The 20441-nt window shown below is 43.2% G+C and overlaps 1 protein-coding gene across 1 annotated transcript in view; it reads right to left on the reverse strand.

The window, feature by feature from the left end:
- LOC140478460 (phospholipid scramblase 1-like) overlaps positions 1-20441 on the reverse strand; it is a 34037-nt gene that overhangs the window by 7866 nt on the left and 5730 nt on the right. Inside the window, exons 3-4 of the mRNA XM_072571717.1 lie at positions 18453-18673; positions 14572-14733 (exon numbers count right to left, since the gene is read on the reverse strand). Of these exons, the coding sequence (XP_072427818.1) occupies positions 14572-14733; positions 18453-18673 (383 nt within the window). The remainder of the gene's footprint in view (positions 1-14571; positions 14734-18452; positions 18674-20441) is intronic.

Here is a 20441-nt window from a genome sequence, read left to right on the forward strand (position 1 = left end):
AGGTCCAAATGGACTTCATCTTAACAAACAAGTAATGGATGAGTTGGTGTTAATTTTCCAAAACTTGTTAGGATCAGGAGAGGTTCCACTGAACTGGAGAGTAGTAAATATAACTCTTCCAGACAATGAGGGAGTAAAACAGGCAACTTAACTTGACGTGTCAAAATGAATTATGAAGCAATTGTCGCTGCAAATGTCGAAAGGTAAATCTGGAAGAGTCAGCGAGGTTTCAGGAAGGAAAACTTATTGAGGTTCTTTGGAGAAATACATGTGCTGTAGATAATGAGATTTTGTTTTGATAATGGGCAACACAGTGGCTCAGTGGTTAGCACTGCTGCCTCACAGTGGCAGGGTCCCAGGATCGATTCCAGCCTCGGGTGATTGTCTGTCTGGAGTTTGCACATTCTCCCAGTTCCTGTGTGGGTTTTCTCCGGATGCTCCGGTTTCCTCGCACAGTCCAAAGATATGCAGGTCAGGTGAATTAGCCATGTTAAATTGTCCATAGTGTTAGGTGCATTCGTCAGAGGGAAATGTGACTGGTTGGGTTACTCTTCGGAGGGTCGGTGTGGAGAGCCTGTTCCCACACTGTAAGGAATCTAATCTAATCTAATAATGGGAAACCTAGAGATATGCTGTCCCTGAATGACTGGGCAGAATTTGATCAGGTGCCACATCGAGATGACTGCAGTAAATTAGAGTTCATGTTGGGGAATGGGGATGACAACATGTTAGCATGAGGTTGGCTGGTGGTACCATGGTAATATTGTGCTGAACATAGCTGCCCTCTCAGGTGTGATTCCCGGCCTTTTACACATAGAAGATTGACTGGCAGATGGAAAATAGACAGCATGCAGAAATGAGGAGAATATGCAAACTCCACACAGACAGTCATCCAAGGCTGGAATCAATCCCAGGTCCCTGCACTCTGAGGCAGCCATGCTAAACACTGAGCCACTGTGACGCCAATAGGTAGGGGAGTGTACTGCGACGATGACATAAGGATGTTGCAGACAGATATAATGGGATTGAGTGAGTGTGCCGAAATCTGGCAGAGGGATTGTGATATGTGTAAATGTAAAGTTGTTCACTTGCCAGGATGCATGACCAATCAAGTATTACTTAAATGGCGAGCAGCTGTAGAAATTAGGACTTGGAAAAGATGTTTCATCTTCTGGGCCAGTCTGGAACCAGAGTGGGGTTGCAGGGTGGTGGGGATGTGGGGGGGTGGGGGAGGGGTACTGTTTCAAACTTTGACATCAACCATTTCAGGATCGAGCTGAGGGGCAGAAGTTTACCATATTTTACCAACATGCTATTTTCATTACTGTCCATGAGCCACAAAGAATTTTCACACACTGTTGTCACAAACCTGCTTCATTAACTATCTCCCACACCTATCCTGATGCCAGCTCCCTTCCTCCACTCACTGTTACTGTGAATACTTGCCATTGATCGGATCTAGGATCTCTGAACACTCTATCATGTTTAGAAGTCTGCTGTGGATCCTGAAGAAGGGCTCATGCCCGAAACGTCGATTCTCCTGCTCTCCTTGGATGCTGCCTGACCTGCTGCACTTTTCCAGCAACACATTTTCTGCTGTGGAATCCTGTCAGGTACTATCAGCCCAAAGCTGCCCTGCACAGTTTGTGATATCTGCCCTGGAGATGACAGAGAAGGGGAGAGATTGGTGCCCAACTTTGCGAGTGGGGACCAGAAGGTTCTGATGGATGTGCAGAGGAGGGAAGTGCTCTTTTCCAGAGCCTGAAGAAAAAGTCACTAGACCCTGGTCAACGTGGTCCAGGCTCATCGCCCGGGTCAGTGGTGTTTCGGCCAGCTGGAAGAATGCTCACCAGCGTATGACAGAGATTAGTGACCTTCTCTGCTCTGCCAAGCTAAGTGCTACCATCCTCTCTCCGTGCTCTCACACTCACTCTCTCAATGCTGCGGTACTGACTCTCCCCCTCACCAAGGCTCATACCCACGATTCCCATGATTGGATGCAACATCATCCCTCACTCACTCTTAGCCCCCCAATCCACCCATAGCCCAAACCCTGCATGCCCCAAATCATTCAGTTCTGAACCTCCACCCCTCCGTCCCCACTGGCACCAGCACCAGCAGCTGTGGGCAGAAAGAGCTAAGATGGGTGTTGGGCTGCCTGACAATCAGCTCCTCAAATCCTATGAGGAGTGGACACTGACCCTGACTGTCCCGAGTGTCTGACTGGCTGTGTCCAAGTTCCACACTGAGAGAGCAAAATGCAAAATAAAAATCAAGGCAAGGCAGGGGTAATGTGAGCATCTGGGTAGGTGTTAAGTGAACCAGCGCTAAGAGGCAAGTGAGCAGCCCTGAAATACAGCCTGGACCAGGCTGTGAGATTATTAGGGATATGCATAAATGCATAAATGCAGAATTGAGGCAGAGATCAGATCAGCCAAGCTCTTAATGAATGGGGGAGTAGACTCAAAGGGCTGTCTGATCTATTCATGTTCCTTGTTCATACTAGCTGTGTAAGGATCCCTGTTAGCCAATAGAAAAAATTGGTGCACTTCAAAATGCAGCATTAAAATGCCAGGGTGTACTGTAAGAACATCGGGAATGAGGCAAGATGGTGTGGAGTGACTGTCACAGATCCGCTGACATGGAGTGCTTGTAGCTGCTTTTTTTCTTCAGAATTGTTTTCTCCAAGATATCCAATCTGTATCAGATTTATTCCATGGAGTGCTTGTGGCTGCTGCTTATGGAGTGTGCTCTGATATGTTAGTGCCTTCTGTCCAAGGTGGAGTAAATGGTAAGTTAGAGCCACTATGTGCTCATTCTGACTTGCATGTCGGAAATTCTCAGTGTCTAGTTTCTCTCTGATGTATTGTAGAATGGGAACCTGCATAGTAATGAGTTGAGGTGAGGTAATAGTGAAGGTATAAATGAACAAGACTCCCCATTAACAGGTCTCCTGCCACTTACTAGAGAGAATACTCTCTTGACTCAGTTGGAAAATGCAACTTGTTCTTTCCATCAGGAAAGGCCTTGTTCGACTTCTCATGGGAGTCTCCCAAATTTAGCAAACTACACGCGTCATTCAGGCCCTTGGAGAAATCTGCCTGAGGAGGTTGTACAACTTTGGAACTCTCTGCCTCAGAAGGTCAGGTAATTAAATATTCCTAAAACTGAGCTGGATAGATACTTGTTAGACATGGGCATGAAAGATTCCCAACACAAATGGAGTTAGCCAGATATTATTGAATAGCAGAGCAAGCTTGAGGGGCTGAATCGTTCACTTCTGCTTCTATTTCATATGTTCTTATGCTTTCTCACAGAATCTGAGAAAGCACTAGACCTCCCTTTTATTCGCACAGGTGAGATGAACTCATTTTTTCTGGTAGAATGCAAGTATCCTCCATTTTGACTGGAGAAATCTGTAGAAACATTTCTTTGCAACAATACACAACAACAGAGTTTCTTTGTTGTAAAATAAATAGCCTTTAAAGTAAGAAAATATGTAATTACTGTGAGACATGGCTTCAGAAATAAATATTGTCAAGAATTTTTAATTGTAGATATTTCCTAAATAAAAGACAGAATAGATTGGGCATCTTGGAGAAAGTAATGCTTAAGAAGGAATAGCTTCCAGTGTCAGATATGAAATCAGATGCTGAACAACTGGATGTATCTCTATATGCAATTGGAAATATAATTGATGACATTATAGCTCAGCCTGATGTAAAAGCAATGGATAATTTTGACAAAGTTTGAAAATCTTTGGAAATTACTCCAACCTTAAAATCAATCCAATTCTTGAAACAGCAATATTTGACAGAACAGTTCATTATTCAGGAAATCCATAGATAATTCCAGATTGAGACCACCAAATGCATGGAAAAACGTGATCACTATGATTTAAAGTCAGAGATCATGAAGGACAGAATCGTTTTTGATTTGCTGACGATAAGTCTTTGTTTGATTTATTGCACTCAAAAGAACAATTCACTCTGGAGAAAAGTGAGTGAAGCTAAAGTTCAGACAGAATGCAGGTCAGTCCTAACAGGAGCTGAGTTTAAGAAATAATCAAAATCCATTTAGTTTTTAAGATTATATAAACCCTGAAGACACACAAGAGAAACCAATGCACTAAGAAAGGCACCAAAAACCAGCAATCATTGTTTGCCTTGTTAGCTATCACTGTGGAACCCTTTCAAACATAAATAGTACTTAAACAGATTATTTGTTTCTTAAAGTGTAGACCAATTTCAGAAAACGTGCTGAAGTAGGACACAGCCCCAGAGCAGCAAGAGTTAAACATCTATAGAGACAAAGAAGTTAATGAGGTAGAACAGGAGAAGGTATTCCGAGGGCAAATAGGTAATCCAATCTAACCTCTCACAAAAAGACGGTGATGTGAATGTTAATCTTGACACAGGGGTGAATGTCACTGTATTATCAGATAGCGTACATGCTTGGAGAAACTCAGCTTTCTATTGACAACAGTGCCACGTTACAGTTTAGGGGATTTGGCTTTAAAATGATAAATATAGTGCAAACAAAAAGACTGTCAGTGTGAAACATTGACATGCTTCAAAATCAAGAATTGTGAGTCTTGAGCAGGAACATGTGCCTTGCCCTTAACCTTTTCTGAAGACTGAAGAGATTAAACAGCACAGGATAAAGAGTTCTTTTACACAACATTAAGGAAGCTCAACACTGAATATAGCATCATATTTTTCAACAAGGAGTTCAATATGGGCTAAAGAGATCATAGGGCTATGGGGAGAAAGTGGAAAGCAGGTGACAGAGTTGATACACTGGCCTTCATGTGACCTTTTGTCATGTGACCTTTGATTTTGTCTCCCCCAGTCATAGAGTCATACAGTCATCCTCTGGCATCTCCATGTCATCTCTACAAGCAGGGAGATTTTGCATGATTTAATGGAACAAATTGCAATACAACTTGTAGAGAAGACCAGTGCGGGCTTCACATCCCTTGTAATCAAACCAATTGAGTGATGCTTGGGCATCCAACTGAATTTTATATTGACCTCAAAACACTCGTGATGACAGATAAATATCCTACGTCCATGATGATGAGAGTGCAGCTAAATTAGCCAAAAATACAGCTTTCATAAAATGTAATGCAGCGGCATCCCCTTTTCTTTCAGTTTGTTTGTGGATATGGGCATCGCTGGCTGGGTCAGCACTTATTGCCCTATGTCCCGAGTTGCTCCTTGAGATGGTGGTGTTGAGCTGCCTTGAACCACTGCAATCCACCTGCCGTGGGTTGACCCACAATGCCCTCAGGGAGGCAATTCCAGGAACATGACATTGTCTTCGTGTCATAGAGTCATACAGCACGGAAACAGACCCTTTGGTCCAACCAGTCCATGCCAAATGTAATCTCAACCTAAACTAGTCCCACCTGCCTCCGTTTGGCAGAAAAACGTAGAACAGTTTTATCCAGAAAATACAGTTGATTCTATTCTGCTTAGTTTATGCAGTGTGATTTACAGGATCAGCTTAGGATTCTCTTCTACCAGATCGTGTCATAGAGTCCTACAGCATGGAGACAAGCCCTTTGACCCAAACTGGTCCATGCTGACCAAAATGTCCACCCACGCTAACCCCATTTCCTTGCACTTGGCCCATATCCTTCTAAATCTTTCCTATCCATGTGTTTGTCCAAATGCCTTTTAAATGTTATTAATGTATCCTCCTCAACCACTTCCACTGGCAGCTCATTCCATATGCTAACCACCCTCTGTGTAAAAAGGTTGCCCCTCAGGATCTCTTTTATTCGTTCCCCTCTAACCTTAAACTGATGCTCTTGATTCCCCAACCCTGGGAAAAAGACGGAGTGCATTCACCCTATCCATGCCTCTCATGATCTTATACACTTCTATAAGATCCCCCCCTCAGTCTCATACGTTGTAATGAAAAAAGTCCTAGCTTGTCCAACCGCTCCCTATAACTCAGACCCTTAAATCCTGGCAACAACCTTGTAAATTTCTTCTGCACTCTTAATAACATCCCTCCTATAGCAAGGTGACCAAAACTGAACACAATACTCCAAATGGGGCCTCACCAAGTCCAGTAGAACTGCAACATAACTTCCCAACTTCTATACTCAATGTCCTGACTGATGAAGGCCCCCAAAAGCCGCCTTCACTGCCCTGTCTACCTGGGACTCCATTTTCAGAGAACCATGCACCTGAACTCCAAGGTCCCTCTGTTCCACTACACTCTGTATGACCCTACCATTCACCATGAAACTCCTGCCTTGATTTGACTTCCCAAAACGCAAGACCTCGCACTTATCCACATTAAACTCCAGTTGCCATTTCTCAGCCCACTTCCCCAGCTGATCAAGGTCCTGCTGCAATTTCTGATAACCTTCCTCACTGTCCACAATACTGCCTATTTCAGTGTCATCTGCAAACTTACTAATTATGCATTGTACATTCTCATCCAAATCCAAATCATTGATGTAGAAATGAAATCAATTAATCACCTCTGAGTTCAAAACTTATATTGCATAAAAATTATATCAACTTAACATGAAAACTGATAAGCCAGTAATGGACAGAGATCCGGCCAGGTTAGTTAATCTTCTCACATAAGATCTTGTACTGAAGGATCAAAACAAAAAATGCTGGAGATCATAGCAGGTCGGGCAGCATCAATGGCGAAAGAGCAAGCTAATATTTCAGCTTAGATGAAGAGTCATCTAGATGTGAAACATGATCTTGTATTGAACTCTATCCCCATGGTTTAATACTGTCCTAATGAGACCACTTAGACTTTGAGCAGGATTATGTGTCTTGGTGAAGGGCTTTTGCCTGAAACATTGATTTTCCTGCTCCTCAGATGCTGCTTGACCTGCTGTGCTTTTCCAGCACCACTCTAATCTTGACTCTAATCTCCAGCATCTGCAGTACCCACTTCTGCCACCTGTGCCTTGCCCCTAACTTTCTCTTGCTCAGTTCTCTTTCTCCTCTCAAATATTCAATTTTTTTTCCTTTCAGTTGCAGAATTTGTGGGTTTTAAGAGTTTGACTCAATTAAATAATCATATTTACTTCAGTGCAAAATGTTTTCATCCTAAAAAAGTCATCGATAATTCAACGTTACTCACAGCATAACTTCACTGTGTGATGTGAGATCTTACATGATTAAAATGGGAAATACAAACTGATTTCATTTCAACAGGATATTCTTGAATATAGAATGTTTGAGAGTTCTCTGAAGATATTCAAGCTGAGACAAGAATAACATGATTTGACTGTGGGCTTGTAACACAACCCAGACACATTGAAGGCATCAGAAGTTGAGAGAAATAAATAAGAGCGACTTTCAAAGAAATGAAACCAGACGGATCCAACACACCACGCTTCTACAGATGACACAAAATTCCTAAACCAGCAGCCCCCCCTCAGACCCATAGTCCTGCTACCTGGAACACCAATTTACAGATTAGGCAAGGAGCTACACCAAAGACTAAAACACTTAGTAGAAGACTCATACCACTTCATTCACTCCACCCAAAACTCCTGAAGACCATCAAAGACACTAAGATAGAAGAGGATGAAATAATAATCTCCTTTCACATCCATCAACATCAACCTGGCCAAGGAAACACTGACTACACTATTAGAAGAACCAAAGACACATACACCAAACACCACCAACTTCATCAGCCATGAAGTACCCATAGGATCTCCGTTATCAGGATTCTTAGCAAAGGCAGTAATGCAGAGACTCGAACAAACAGCTCTGTCAACCATCCAACCCAAACTTTGGGTCCACCACATGGATGACACTTTTGTCATCACTAAACGAAACAAGTTCGAGGAAACCTTCAAGACCATCGACAATACCCTTACTGGCATAAAACTCACTAAAGAGAACAACAACAACAAACTGCCATTCCTAGATGTTACAGTAGAGCAAACAGCCAATGGGGAACTTCAAACCAGCGTCTGCAGGAAAACAACACATACAGACCAAATACTGAACTACAGAAACAATTATCCCAACATCCACAAACAAAGCCACATTAAACCATTATGTCAATAAGCTACCACACACTGCAGCACAGAGGAATTACAAAGAGCAGAGGAAAATCACCTATACAGCGTATTCAAAAAGAATGGGTACCCAGTGAACACAGTCCGCCGATTTCTCAGCAATAAACCCAAACAAGCAGACCAAACCCGTCCAGAAACCCTAACCACTCTCCCCTACATTAAGGCATCTCAGCAATGACTGCCACACTACTCAGGCCCACTGGGTATAAGCTCTTCATCAGGAATGAGGCATGTGGGCCGGGGCTGAGAGATAAATGAAAGGGGTGGTGGGGTTAGGGGGAGATAACTGGGAAAGCCATAGGTGGATGAAGTTGAGGGAGAAGGTGGTATGTCAGAGGGGACAGTGATGGACTGGTCCAGAGGATGGTGCCGAGTTGGAGGCTTGGGACTGGGATAATGTGGGGGGGGGATGGGAAATAAGAAAGCTGTTGAAATCTACATTTATCCCACATGGTTGCAAGATCCCACGGCGAAATATGAGGTGTTCCTCCTCCAGGTGACAGTTTGGCGGTGGAGGTGACCTGTATTTCCTTGACGGAGTGGGAGGGGGAGTTGAACTGTGGGTGCGGGTGTCCCAGAGACGTTCTCTGAAACGATCCACAAAAAGGTGTTCTGTCTCCCCAATGTAGAGGAGACCACACCGGGAGCAACGGACACAGTGGATGACATTGGGAGAGGTGCAGGTGAATTTCTGACAGATGTGGAAGGACCCCTCGGGGTCTTGGACAGAGGTGAGGGGAGTGGTGTCAGTGCAGGTTTTGCACATCCTACGGTGGCAGGGAAAGGTGCCAGGAGTGGGCAGTTGGAGGGTGTGGACCTGATGAAGGAGTTGCGGTGCGAATGGTCTTTTCGGAAGGGGGAGAAAAATATATCTCTGTGGTGGGGTCTGTTTGCAGATGGAGGAAATGGCAGAGGATGATGACCCACAAGCCTCATTCCTGATGAAGGACTTATGCCTGAAACGTCGATTCTCCTGCTCCTCGGATGCTGCCTGACCGACTGTGCTTTTCCAGGATCACACTCTCGACTCTGATCTCCAGCAGCTGCTGTGCTCACTTTCTCCTACTCAGACCCCTTGGCATCATGGTAGCCCACAAACCCACCAACACACTCAAACAGCCATTAGTGAACTTAAAAGAGCCTATACAGGCAACAGATAAAACTAATGTCATTTACAACATACCTTACAAGAACTGTAACAAACATTACATTGGACGAACAGGCAGAAAACTAGCCAGCAGGGTACATGAACATCAACTAGCCACAAAAAGACATGGCCCATTCTCACTAGTATCCTTACATACAGATGAGGAAGGACACCACTTCGACTGGTACAACACATCCATCCTAGGACAAGCCAGAGAGATGCGTGAGAATTCCTCGAAGCATGACACTCCAATCGGAACTCTATCAACAAACACATTGACTTGCATCCCATTTACCACCCACCCCCCCAAGAAAAAGAACAGGAAATGACATCACCAACCCAAGGAAGCCTAATCACATAAATAAAAAGCAGGTCATACCACCAGTGATTCACCAGAGGCTCACTGATGATGTGATGAAATGCCTGAAAATGAACCTTCCAGCTCAGCGAGCAAACCCACATTCAGAACCTCAACCTGAGCTACAAGTCTTCTCAAAACTCACTCACATTCAACTTGCTTGGACACTGAATCTGTTTAGACTTGTCACCATTTTCTTTGACCAAATGATACTCTCTTTCAAAAAGAACACTGTCAGAACAAAACCGGCAATCATGGTTCTTGTTCAAACACAGAATAAGACCTTACTCAAGAAGTGCAAAAACAACCAATAAATAATATCCAGCTGCATGACAATTTTCTATTTTACACAGTTGCAGCTTGAGCAGATTTCTGTATCAAAAATTCATAAATATAAACTTTGGCCGTACTTGCTGGTAGTCTGCTTGTGCTTTATCTATAATAACCAAAAAAGGATGGAATTTCATTATCTCTATCATGTATTCCGTAACATTATCTTCATGTAATCCTGTCGTACTGCAGTCATAGCACTGATGATGGTCAATGCAAGGTGTCCTTCCTTGGTTTTCTATTGCACTTTTTCTACTCATTTGGCACTCATCAAAAGCTGACACAACTCCTTATCAGATTTACACACCATTTGGGATGTTTTGGTTCAATGCACAGCCCATCAGAATTTCCTCCCTCTTCCCAAAGATTTTGCACCAGATTACTTCAATATATCTACAAAGTCTTCAAGGCATACTGCGCCTCATGGATGATGGGAAATAGTCAAGAAACATGGTCAGAGGATGTAGGCAATTTAAAGCCTACAAACCAAACATCTCACCTTCAATGACGAAAACACTCTTCCAAGAAATCGGTTCACTTCTTGGGACACACTGCCAACGGTCTTTCACTCAGAGGCCCAACAATGTCCAAAGAGAGCATGTTCTGGGAGTATAACTCCCCAAACTGCCTGAATGTCTGAAATCATCAAATCGTAGAATCCCTATGGTGTGGAAGCAGGCCATTGGACCCATTGAGTCCACACTGACCTTTTGAAGAGCATCCCACCCAGGCCCACTATCCCTGTAACCCTACATTTCTCATGGCTAATTCACCTCACCTGCATATCTCGGGACACTATGGGCAATTGAGCATGGCCAATCCAGCTAACCTGCACATCTTTGGATTGTAGGAGGAAATCGGAGCACCCGGAGGAAACCCATGCGGACACTTGAAGAATGTGCAAACTTCACACAGAGTCAGGGGGCTAGGAAGAGATGGGATAATGGTAGAAGTAATTATAAAGACAAAAATATACAAATTCACAATAGGGATTAAAAAAGGTTTGGGATGAGATGTGTAAGGGTCTGAAAGGGTTAATGTTGAGAAGTGCCTTAAGTCCGCTCCACTTGTGTCACCTGGACTTGGTGAAAGATCAGCTTAGGAACTTGAAGAAGAAATGGCAAACATTTGCGTTGTCCTCACAATTTCTGTAACAGTGCCTTTCATATCTCTGTCACTTGTACATAGCCACAATCATCTAATAAACTGCATCTTGTTTAAGACAACATTCCCTTCTCATTAACCTAGGAGAAAGTGAGGACTGCAGATGCTGGAGATCAGAGTCGAGAGTGTGGTGCTGGAAAAGCACAGTAGGTCAGGTCCGAGGAGCAGGAGAATCAATGTTTCAGGCAAAAGCCCTTTATGCCCGAAACGTTGATTCTCTTCTCATTAGCCTACCAAGCAATTTTCCCCCACCACACTAGACTAAGCAAGCCCTGTACATCCCTACCCTGTAAGAAAATAGTGGCAACACGTCCACCTTAGGGTCCACGGTAGTACAGAGAGCTCATACAATGTGATGTGCAGTGGTACAGATCGCACATAAAACATACATGTCTTCAGGATATCACAAAATGCTTCACACAAAGTATTCATGAAATATAACTAACATTAATATTAAATTAATTTGAGGCAGTTACAAGAATCCATTTTTCATGTAGCACGGGCCCAGATAAATGCCCAGTTCATCTGTCTCAGGGAAGCCATGATGTGGAGTGCTGGTGTTGGTCTGGGTTGGACCTGATGAAGGAGCAATGCTCTGAAAGCTTGAGATTTCAAACAAACCTGTTTGACTATAACCTGGTGTTGTGTGACTTCTGATCTTGTCTCAGGGAAGTTAAAGAAGTAACATTGTACCTGTGAATTAGAACATTTCAAACTGTCCTATTGAAACTGTATAATCTCCAAGCGAATTATAGATGGTGGATTGGATTACTGCTCTAGTAGAAGTTCCCAGAATTTATTGTTTCTGTCCACCCTGGTGAATATTGAACTGTTTACGAGTTTAGTTACACTCTTTTTGTTAGTGTCAGTCAATATATTTTTCCCTGTACCGCCATACTCAGATTATGTTCATTCATCACCAATTTGAACAGATCCATTCGGTTTGCGATCTGACACCACAGAGAGCACTTATGCATCTGCTGCAATTAACTTGCTACTTGCTGAGGTCACAGGTTTGGAAGGTGCTATTGAAGGTGCTTTTTGAGCTGTTCAGGGTATTTTGTAGATAGGACACACTGCTGCAACTGTGCACTGGGAGGGAAAAGAGTGAATGTTCACTATGGTCAATGGGGTGCCAATTTAAACAAGCTGCTTTGTTCTGGATGTTGTCAAGTTTCTTGAGTGTTGTTGGAGCTGCAGGAAAATAGGGAGTATTCCATCGCAAACTCGAGTAGGCAAGCATTTAGGAGACAGGAGTTAGTTATTTGCTACACAATTCTGAGCCCCTGACCTGCTTTTGCAGTCACAGTATTTATATGGCATTTTCAGATAGCTTCTGGCTAATGATAAACCTGAGGATATTGATAGTGGGGGATTCAGTGATGGAACTACTATTGAATGTAAAGAGACAGTGGTTTGGTGCTGTCATTTTGGAAATGGCACTTATGTGTCCTGAATGTTACTTACCACTTATCAGCCTAACTTGGATGCTGTCCAGGATTTGCTGCATGTGGACAGTGTCTGAGGAGTCACTGAACACTGTGCAAACATTGGCAAATATCCCCATCTCTGACTTTATGATGGAGGGAGGATCATTGATAAAAAAAGCTAATGATTATTTAGCCTAGCACACTGCTCAGAGGAACTCCAATAGTGATATCCTATTCTCAGTCAAATGCTGCCTTGAGATCAAGGACAGTCATTCTCATCTGAACTTTGGAGTTTTGTTCTTTTGTCCATATCTGCCAGATTAGATTAGATTAGATTCCCTACAGCGTGGAACAGGCTCTTCAACTCAACATATCCACACCAACCCTCTGAAGAGTAACCCACCCAGACCCATTTCCCTCTGATTAATGCACCAAACACTCCGGACAATTTAGCATGGCCAATTCACCTAACCCGCACATCTTTGGACTGTGGGAGGAAACTGGAGCACCCAGAAGAAGCCCATGCAGGTATGGGGAGAATGCACAAACTCCACATAGACAGTCACCTGAGGCTGGAATTGAACCCGGGTGCCTGGTGCTATGAGGCAGCAGTGCTAACCACTGAGACACTGTGCCACCCTGTAATGAGATTAGGAGTTGAGTTGCCTTAGTGGAGCTCAACTGAGTACCAGTGAGCAGGTTATTCTCTTTGCAAATTATGCTTGATAACACCCTCCCAACACTTGGCTCATGATTGAAAGTTCCTGATTTCATTCCTGATGAAAGACTCTGGACCAAAATATCGATTTTCCTGCTCCTTAAATGCTGTGCTTTTCCAGCAACACACTTTCAACTCATGATTGAGAGTTGCCAGGTGAGGCTGTAATCAGCTGGGTTAATTGACTTTTTTTGTGGATAGAACATACCACGACAATTTTCCATATCATTGGGTAGATTCCAGTACTCTAGCTGAACTGGAGCAGCTTAGCTAGGAGGCAAAGTAGTTCTGGAGGACACAGCTTCAGGAATAATGCCAGAATGTTGTCAGGACCCCTTGCCTTTGTAGTATCTTTGTATTTAAAGGTAAAGGATGTATGATCTATTTTATATAAGCTCATCTTAACCCGAATTGCCTAGTGAAACTGAACAGACTGAAACTGGTGGGAAGTTGTGGCACGATTTAAGTAAGTACTAGCCATTATTATTTGGCCAATTATTTAATTTCTCTTTGTGGGATCTTGCTACACATGAATAACTGCTGCATGTCCCTCCTCTGCAATGCTGAGTACATTTCTTTCATGGTTTTAAAGTGCTTTAGGGCATCCAGAACCTATGAATGACACTATAAAAATCCCAATGTTCTTGACCATTCAGTGTTTGTGAAGCTGACTTCTTATCCACCAAGAGTTATTGGAATATATTTAAAAATTGAGATCTCTCTTTAACGTTCAATAGACAACCAACACCTAATTACTAACGCGTTGGATCACTGCTGACATCCAACATCTGAAGGAATGAAAAATAATTCAGACAATGTATCCTGTGGTCTTTCGTAAAAATGCAGAAAACAGGAACAACAAGAGGCTATTCAGCCCTTTGAGCCTGCCCCGCCATTTAATATGATCATGGCTGATCATCCAACTCAGTCCCCTATTCCTTCTTTCCCTCCCATACCCTGTGAGAGCTTGAGTCCTAGGATCTATATCAAATTCCTTCCTGAAAACATTCAATACTTTGGCCTCTCTGTAGCAGAGAATTCCACTTCTTCATCTTATTATAGAGTCATACAACATGGAAACAGACCCTTCACCCAACTCATCCATGCTGACCATGTTCCCAAACTAAGCTCATCCCACTGCCTGTACCACCACTTCCTCTGAAAGTTCATTTCACACAAAAAACACTCTCTGTGTAAAAAAGCCTTCTCCTCTCACCTTACAAATATACCCCTTAGACTTGAAATTTCTCACCCTTGGGAAAAGACACCTGCCAATCAGCATATCTATACCACTCTGCACCAGTTGGACTAATGCAAACAATCCCTTCTGACATCTCCAAAAGAGCTTACCTTGAACTTAATTGGATGGCCGCAACTAGAAAGACAGCACGGGCCGAGGATCTTCAAAACAGGAACTGTGTTTTTATCTTGAATGACAAACTTGGGTAAGCATGGGTGCCATTTCTGGATCACGTAGCTAATAGGTTCCCCTGGAGGGGCTTGTACTTCCAACTGTGGACGAAAGAGATCAGTGCAAAGAAAGAGAAACAGAATGATGCAAAGTGTGGGATATTAGAATCCCATTTAATAAAGCAGCTTTCATTTCAAAACTCTATCACTGACACTTCCATCACAATCAGACAGCCAAATATCATCATGACAAAAAACCGTTCTGTTGACAGGAACATGAGTGACCTAAACTTGTTTTCTCAAGTGTTGAAATTAACAAACGCTGGTCAGTCAGTATGAGTTTGCTATTCAGTTCACACAGCATTTTCTCAAACCCAACCTTTGTCCAATAACTTTCACAATTCACCAGCTCTAAGTGAGTCAGAAGTGAGTTTTTTGGACTATAAATAAAAGATTACATAAAGTCTATGATTTTTTGATGACCAGGGAGTCTTTTCTGTAACATAAATGGGAGTTGTATGTTGGGAACTTTGGGGGAATTACCAGGAAATTGAAGATTCCACCAGGAACTCTCTGTTGAATTCACAGCAGTTACTCAGTAAAAGTAAGTGTAATTAATGGATAGTCATAAAACTCACACACACACGCGCACACTCGCACATGAACACATGCACTATGTGCACATACAGGATCACACACACAGGAACACACACACATGTACACGCAAACATACAGGCGCATACATATACTTATACACACAGACACACACACACACAGACACACACACACACACACACACACACACACAGTCAAATTCTATGACACCACCCCACCACACAGCTGCTGGAGCCTGACCTAATACTCTTTCTCGCCCCAGGACCTGACATTATCCACACCCCCCTCACCATCCTCCCTTGGGACCTAAGAAAACCCCTCACTTGGGGACCTGACACACCTCTCTGCACCTATGATCCAACACCACCCCTCAACTCCAGACTCTCTCTCCTCAACAGACCTGATATCCTCAACTCATACCAATCCACCCTAAACACTCAATCACTTTATTGACACACTTCATGATTTACTTTCTGGCATCCTAATCATTGGCATCCAACTCACCTGGTACCCTTCCCACCTGGCGTTCTAACCTCATATTTACCCTTTCAAAGAGCTGTCAAAGTGGCTCATAGACACTTAAACCTCCGAATGGGTCAAATATTGATGTGTAAACAGGGAAGTGTCTTGGCTTCACCTGACTATTCTGTATTATTGGGATAGAGACTAATTTAAGGTTCACTCCCTATCTATGAAGAATCCATAAGAAAGCCTCCTGCCAGAAATGCAAAGCCCTTTCTTAACAACAAAAAAGTGCGGAGTGTCAATCTAATGATGACTGCTACTCTTTTAAAAATCAGGCTGATTGTCTCAAAGAACAGGGTTCTAATGGATACCAGTCAGTCTGATCCAGAAATTCCAGGATTCTTTTTCTCCCACCAGCTATGCAGTTGGGGGTGGGAGAGTGGTTTCCATTGACCAAGTGTTAATCTTGCGTATATTTTCAAACAGTCAACATATATGTGCAGGATGAGCAGCCAATTCTCATCCATATAGGCTGGAATAGTTAGGGGCTTGTTTTTGATGCAGACTTGATGGGCTGAATGGCCTTTCTCTTTGTTGTATGACAATACCTGCTTCAAAAACTCAGATGATGGAGGAATGAGTCATTGAATATTGGTCAATGCATGTTAATATTCCCATCTGATTGAGAATGAGCACATTGCAGAAGGTCGTTGCTCTCTCTTCCTGCCCAGAGAGAGGGAGTTGATGTTGAAAATGTTGGATCCACTGCCATTGAGTCATCAAGTCACGGAGGTCTACAGCACAGGAAAAGGCCCTTCAGCTCATCAAGAGGACGGGAATTATAAAGCAAGCTGGATGTTCAACTAATAGAATCATCCCTGATGAAGGGTTTTTGCCCGATTTTCCTGCTCCTCAGATGCTGCCTGACCTGCTGTGCTTTTCCAGCACCACACTTTTGACTCTAATCTCCAGCATCTGCAGTCCTCACTTTCTCCCATCAATCCGGACCCCCAGGTAATGTGCTGAAGATTCTTTTTTTAATAAGTTTGCAGGGTGAGTGTGTCACTGGCGAGGCCAGCATTTATTGCCCATTCCTAATTACCCAGAGGGCAGTTAAGAGTCAATGCTGTGGGTCTGATTCCTCTCCACAGAAAGTGCCCAACTTGCAGAGATGTTCCAGTAATCTCTGTCTTGTTAATTTTCTGGGGATCTGGGTTCGAATCCCGTCATGGCAGATGGTGGAATTTGAATTTAATGCAAATCTGGAATAAGGAGTCTAATGGTGACCATGAAACTACTGATGGCTGTCAGGAAAGTCCCATCTGATGCACCAAAGCCTTTTCGGGAAGGTGACTGCACCCGGAATGGCCTAAATATGATGCCAGACCCACAGCAATGAGGTTCGCTCTTAACTGCCTTCTGAAGTAGCCTAACACTCACTCAGTTCAATTGCAATTTAGATTCGGGCAATAAATGATATCTTAGCCAGCAATGCCCACATCCTGTGAATAAATAAAAACAGTCAGAAGTCACATGACACCAGGTTATAGTCCAATAGATTTATTTGAAATCACAAGCTTTCGGAGCGCTGCTCCTTCATCAGGTGAAATCTGCTCCGAAAACTCCAAAAAAACTTGTGATTTCAAATAAACCTGTTGGACTATAACCTGGTGTTGTATGAATTCTGACTTTGCCCACCCCAGTCTATACCAGCACCACCACATCATTATTTAATAAAAAGTGGTGGACAGTAACTGGGTGGTATGGTGGCTCAGTGGTTAGAACCACTACCTCACAGCACTAGTAGACCCTGGTTCAATTCCATCCTTGGGCAATTGCCTGTGTGGAGTTTGTATGTTCTCCCTGTGTCTGTTCACAGGTGCTCTGCTTTCCTCCCACAGTCCAAAGCTGGGTAGCTTATGTGGATTGGCTATGGGAAATGCAGGGATGGGATTCTCTCCTGCTGGCCAGTGTGGGCTGAATGGCCTGTTTCTACACTGTAGGGATTCAATGAACTAGCTGAAAGATCAATTTGCCTTTCTCCGGATGCCCCAATATATTTTACAGCCAATGATGTTCTATTGAAGTGTAGTCATGGATCAGAAATAAAAAAATAGCAATGTTATCAGATTATTTTAAAGTGTTGTTGGTTGAGTACAAATAGTGGTGATGTCACTAGGGTGAGATTCCTTTCAAAGGGGACCATGAGGTCATTTACAACCATGTCTGAATGTTCACAGGCTCCTGAATATCAAAGGCCGAGCCTCCAACAATGCCACACTGACGTTGTCTTATATTGAACTGTCAGCCTGGATCTTGTTTTCAGCTCCGGAACGGGACTTGAAATACTAAACTCCAAAGTAAAGATTAGCAAATGCCATGATGTGGGGGCACCAGTGTTGGACTGGGGTTGGACAAAGTCACAAGTCACACGACACCAGGTTACAGTCCAACAGGTTTATTTGAAATCCCTGGCTTTTGGAGCTCTGCTCCTTCATCAGGTCAAGTGTCTTCACCAGACGAAGGGGCAGCACTCCAAAAGCTTGTGATTTCAAATCAACCTGTTGGACAATAACCTGCTGTTGTGTGACTCGTGAAGAGGAAAAGAGCATAGCAGTGCAAATGGAGGTGGTACAGAGAGCGATGCTTTCATTAACCTAGAGCAGGCACACTTTAACATGTGTGGACAAAGAAGTAAGAAGCTGGATGAATCACCAGTGTTTTTTTAATCAATCACTCACCTTCTGCAAACAGCATGGACACCAGCAACTCTGACACCGCAAGGTTCGTTTCATGCGGATTACCTCTGTTCCCATATTGTCCACAAGTTGAATTTTGAAAGCACGCTTTGACCCGCAGCACATTTTGCAGCAGAAGTTAGACTTTTCGGTGACAAAGTAGATCTGCTGGCCGATTATGTTCTTAACTTCATATTTGTTGTTGGTCTCATATCCAATCACAGCTGAAAAACACAAGAAAATACAAGAGCTGCCAACAGCAGCCTGCTCTGAATGTGCTACCGGATGAGTGGGTGATGATGGGTTTTTAGCATGCTCCCAGAGTTGAGAAACTTTGAAGTCACATTCATAAAGGACGTATAGGAAGGCCAATAAATTAACGTCTCATTTATTTTACTGAAGCTGAGGCTGGGCATGGGGTGTTGGGGGTGCGTGGGTGTTGATTGGTACAGTTCTTTGGAGCATTCGGAAGTGAGTTCCACTAAGAGTTTCTCAAAAGGCAAAAAAAAAGCGAATTCTTTAACATCTGTTTCGCGATCTTCTTGTGTTTCTTGAAAGTGGTGACTCGTTTTCTTGTTTGATTCTCACATCATTGGTCTCTTTTAAATATTTTCACTCATTTTCAAAGCAATCAAAAGACCATAAGGCCATAAGACATAGAAGTAAAAACAATAACTGCAGATGCTGGAAACCAAATTCTGGATTAGTGGTGCTGGAAGAGCACAGCAGTTCAGGCAGCACCCAATGAGCAGCGAAATTGACGTTTGACGAAATTGAAGGGCTTTTGCCTGAAACGTCGATTTCGCTGCTCATTGGGTGCTGTCTGAACTGCTGTGGTCTTCCAGCACCACTAATCCATAAGACATAGAAGCCAAACTAGGCCATTTGGTCCATCAAATGGATAGGGTAAATAGACAAGGCCTTTACCCTGGGCAGGGGAGTCCAAAACTAGAGGGTATAGGTTTAGACTGAGACTGGAAAGATTTAAAAGGGATCTAAGGGGAGACATTTTCATGCAGAGGGTGGTGTGTGTATGGAATGAACTGCCAGAGGAAGTGGTGGAGGCTGGTACAATTACAATGTTTAAAATGTATCAGAATGGGTATAAGAATAGAAAGAGTTTAGAGGCAGGTGGGTCAAATGCTGGCAAATGGGACTAGATTAATTTAGGATATCTAGTCAGCATGAGTGAGTTGGACCAAAGGGTCTGTTTCCGTGCTGTACATCTCTATGACTCTAAGTCGGCTCCTCCATTCAATGAGATCATGGATGATCTGATGATCCTCAAACATGCTTTCCTGCCTTTTGCCAATAACTCTTGATTCCCTTACTGATTAAATATCTGTCTCAGCCTTGCATATACTTAACCCACCTTTGACCTCTCTGTGGATTCCACAGATTCACTACCCTCTCAGAGAATAGATTTCTCCTCACCCTCTGTCTTAAATGTGTGACTCCTTACTCTCAGGTCATGTTCTCAAGTCCTTGACTCTCCCACAAGCAGACACAACCTTTTTGCATCCACATGGTCAAATCCCCTCAGAATCTTGTATGTTCTAATAAGGTCTATCTTAACATTGGAGGCAGTGTGGAAAAGATTCACTAGGCTGATACCAGGGATGAAGAGAATGTGTTATGAAGAGACGTTGAGTAGATTGAGCCCTACCCATTGGAATACAGAAGAATGAGAGGTGATCCTTAGAGGGATACTTGCTTGTTATGGAAGTGAGAGCCATGGCTAATTTTATTCCCCATGCTATAACAGGGACATTAACAATTTTTCTGTCTACATTTAGACCTGTTTGAATCTTCATCATAGAGTGTTACAGAATTGAAACAGACCCTTCAGTCCAACCATTCGATGCCAAACATAATCCCTGATGAAACTAGACCCCACCTGCCTGTTCCTGGCCCATATCCCTCTAAACCTTTCCTATTCATGTGCCTATCCAAATGTGTTTTAAATATTGTAACTCTGCCCACATCCACCAC

This window comes from Chiloscyllium punctatum, chromosome 6 (genome assembly GCF_047496795.1).
Source record: "Chiloscyllium punctatum isolate Juve2018m chromosome 6, sChiPun1.3, whole genome shotgun sequence".
In the NCBI taxonomy this organism is placed as follows: Eukaryota; Metazoa; Chordata; class Chondrichthyes; order Orectolobiformes; family Hemiscylliidae; genus Chiloscyllium; species Chiloscyllium punctatum.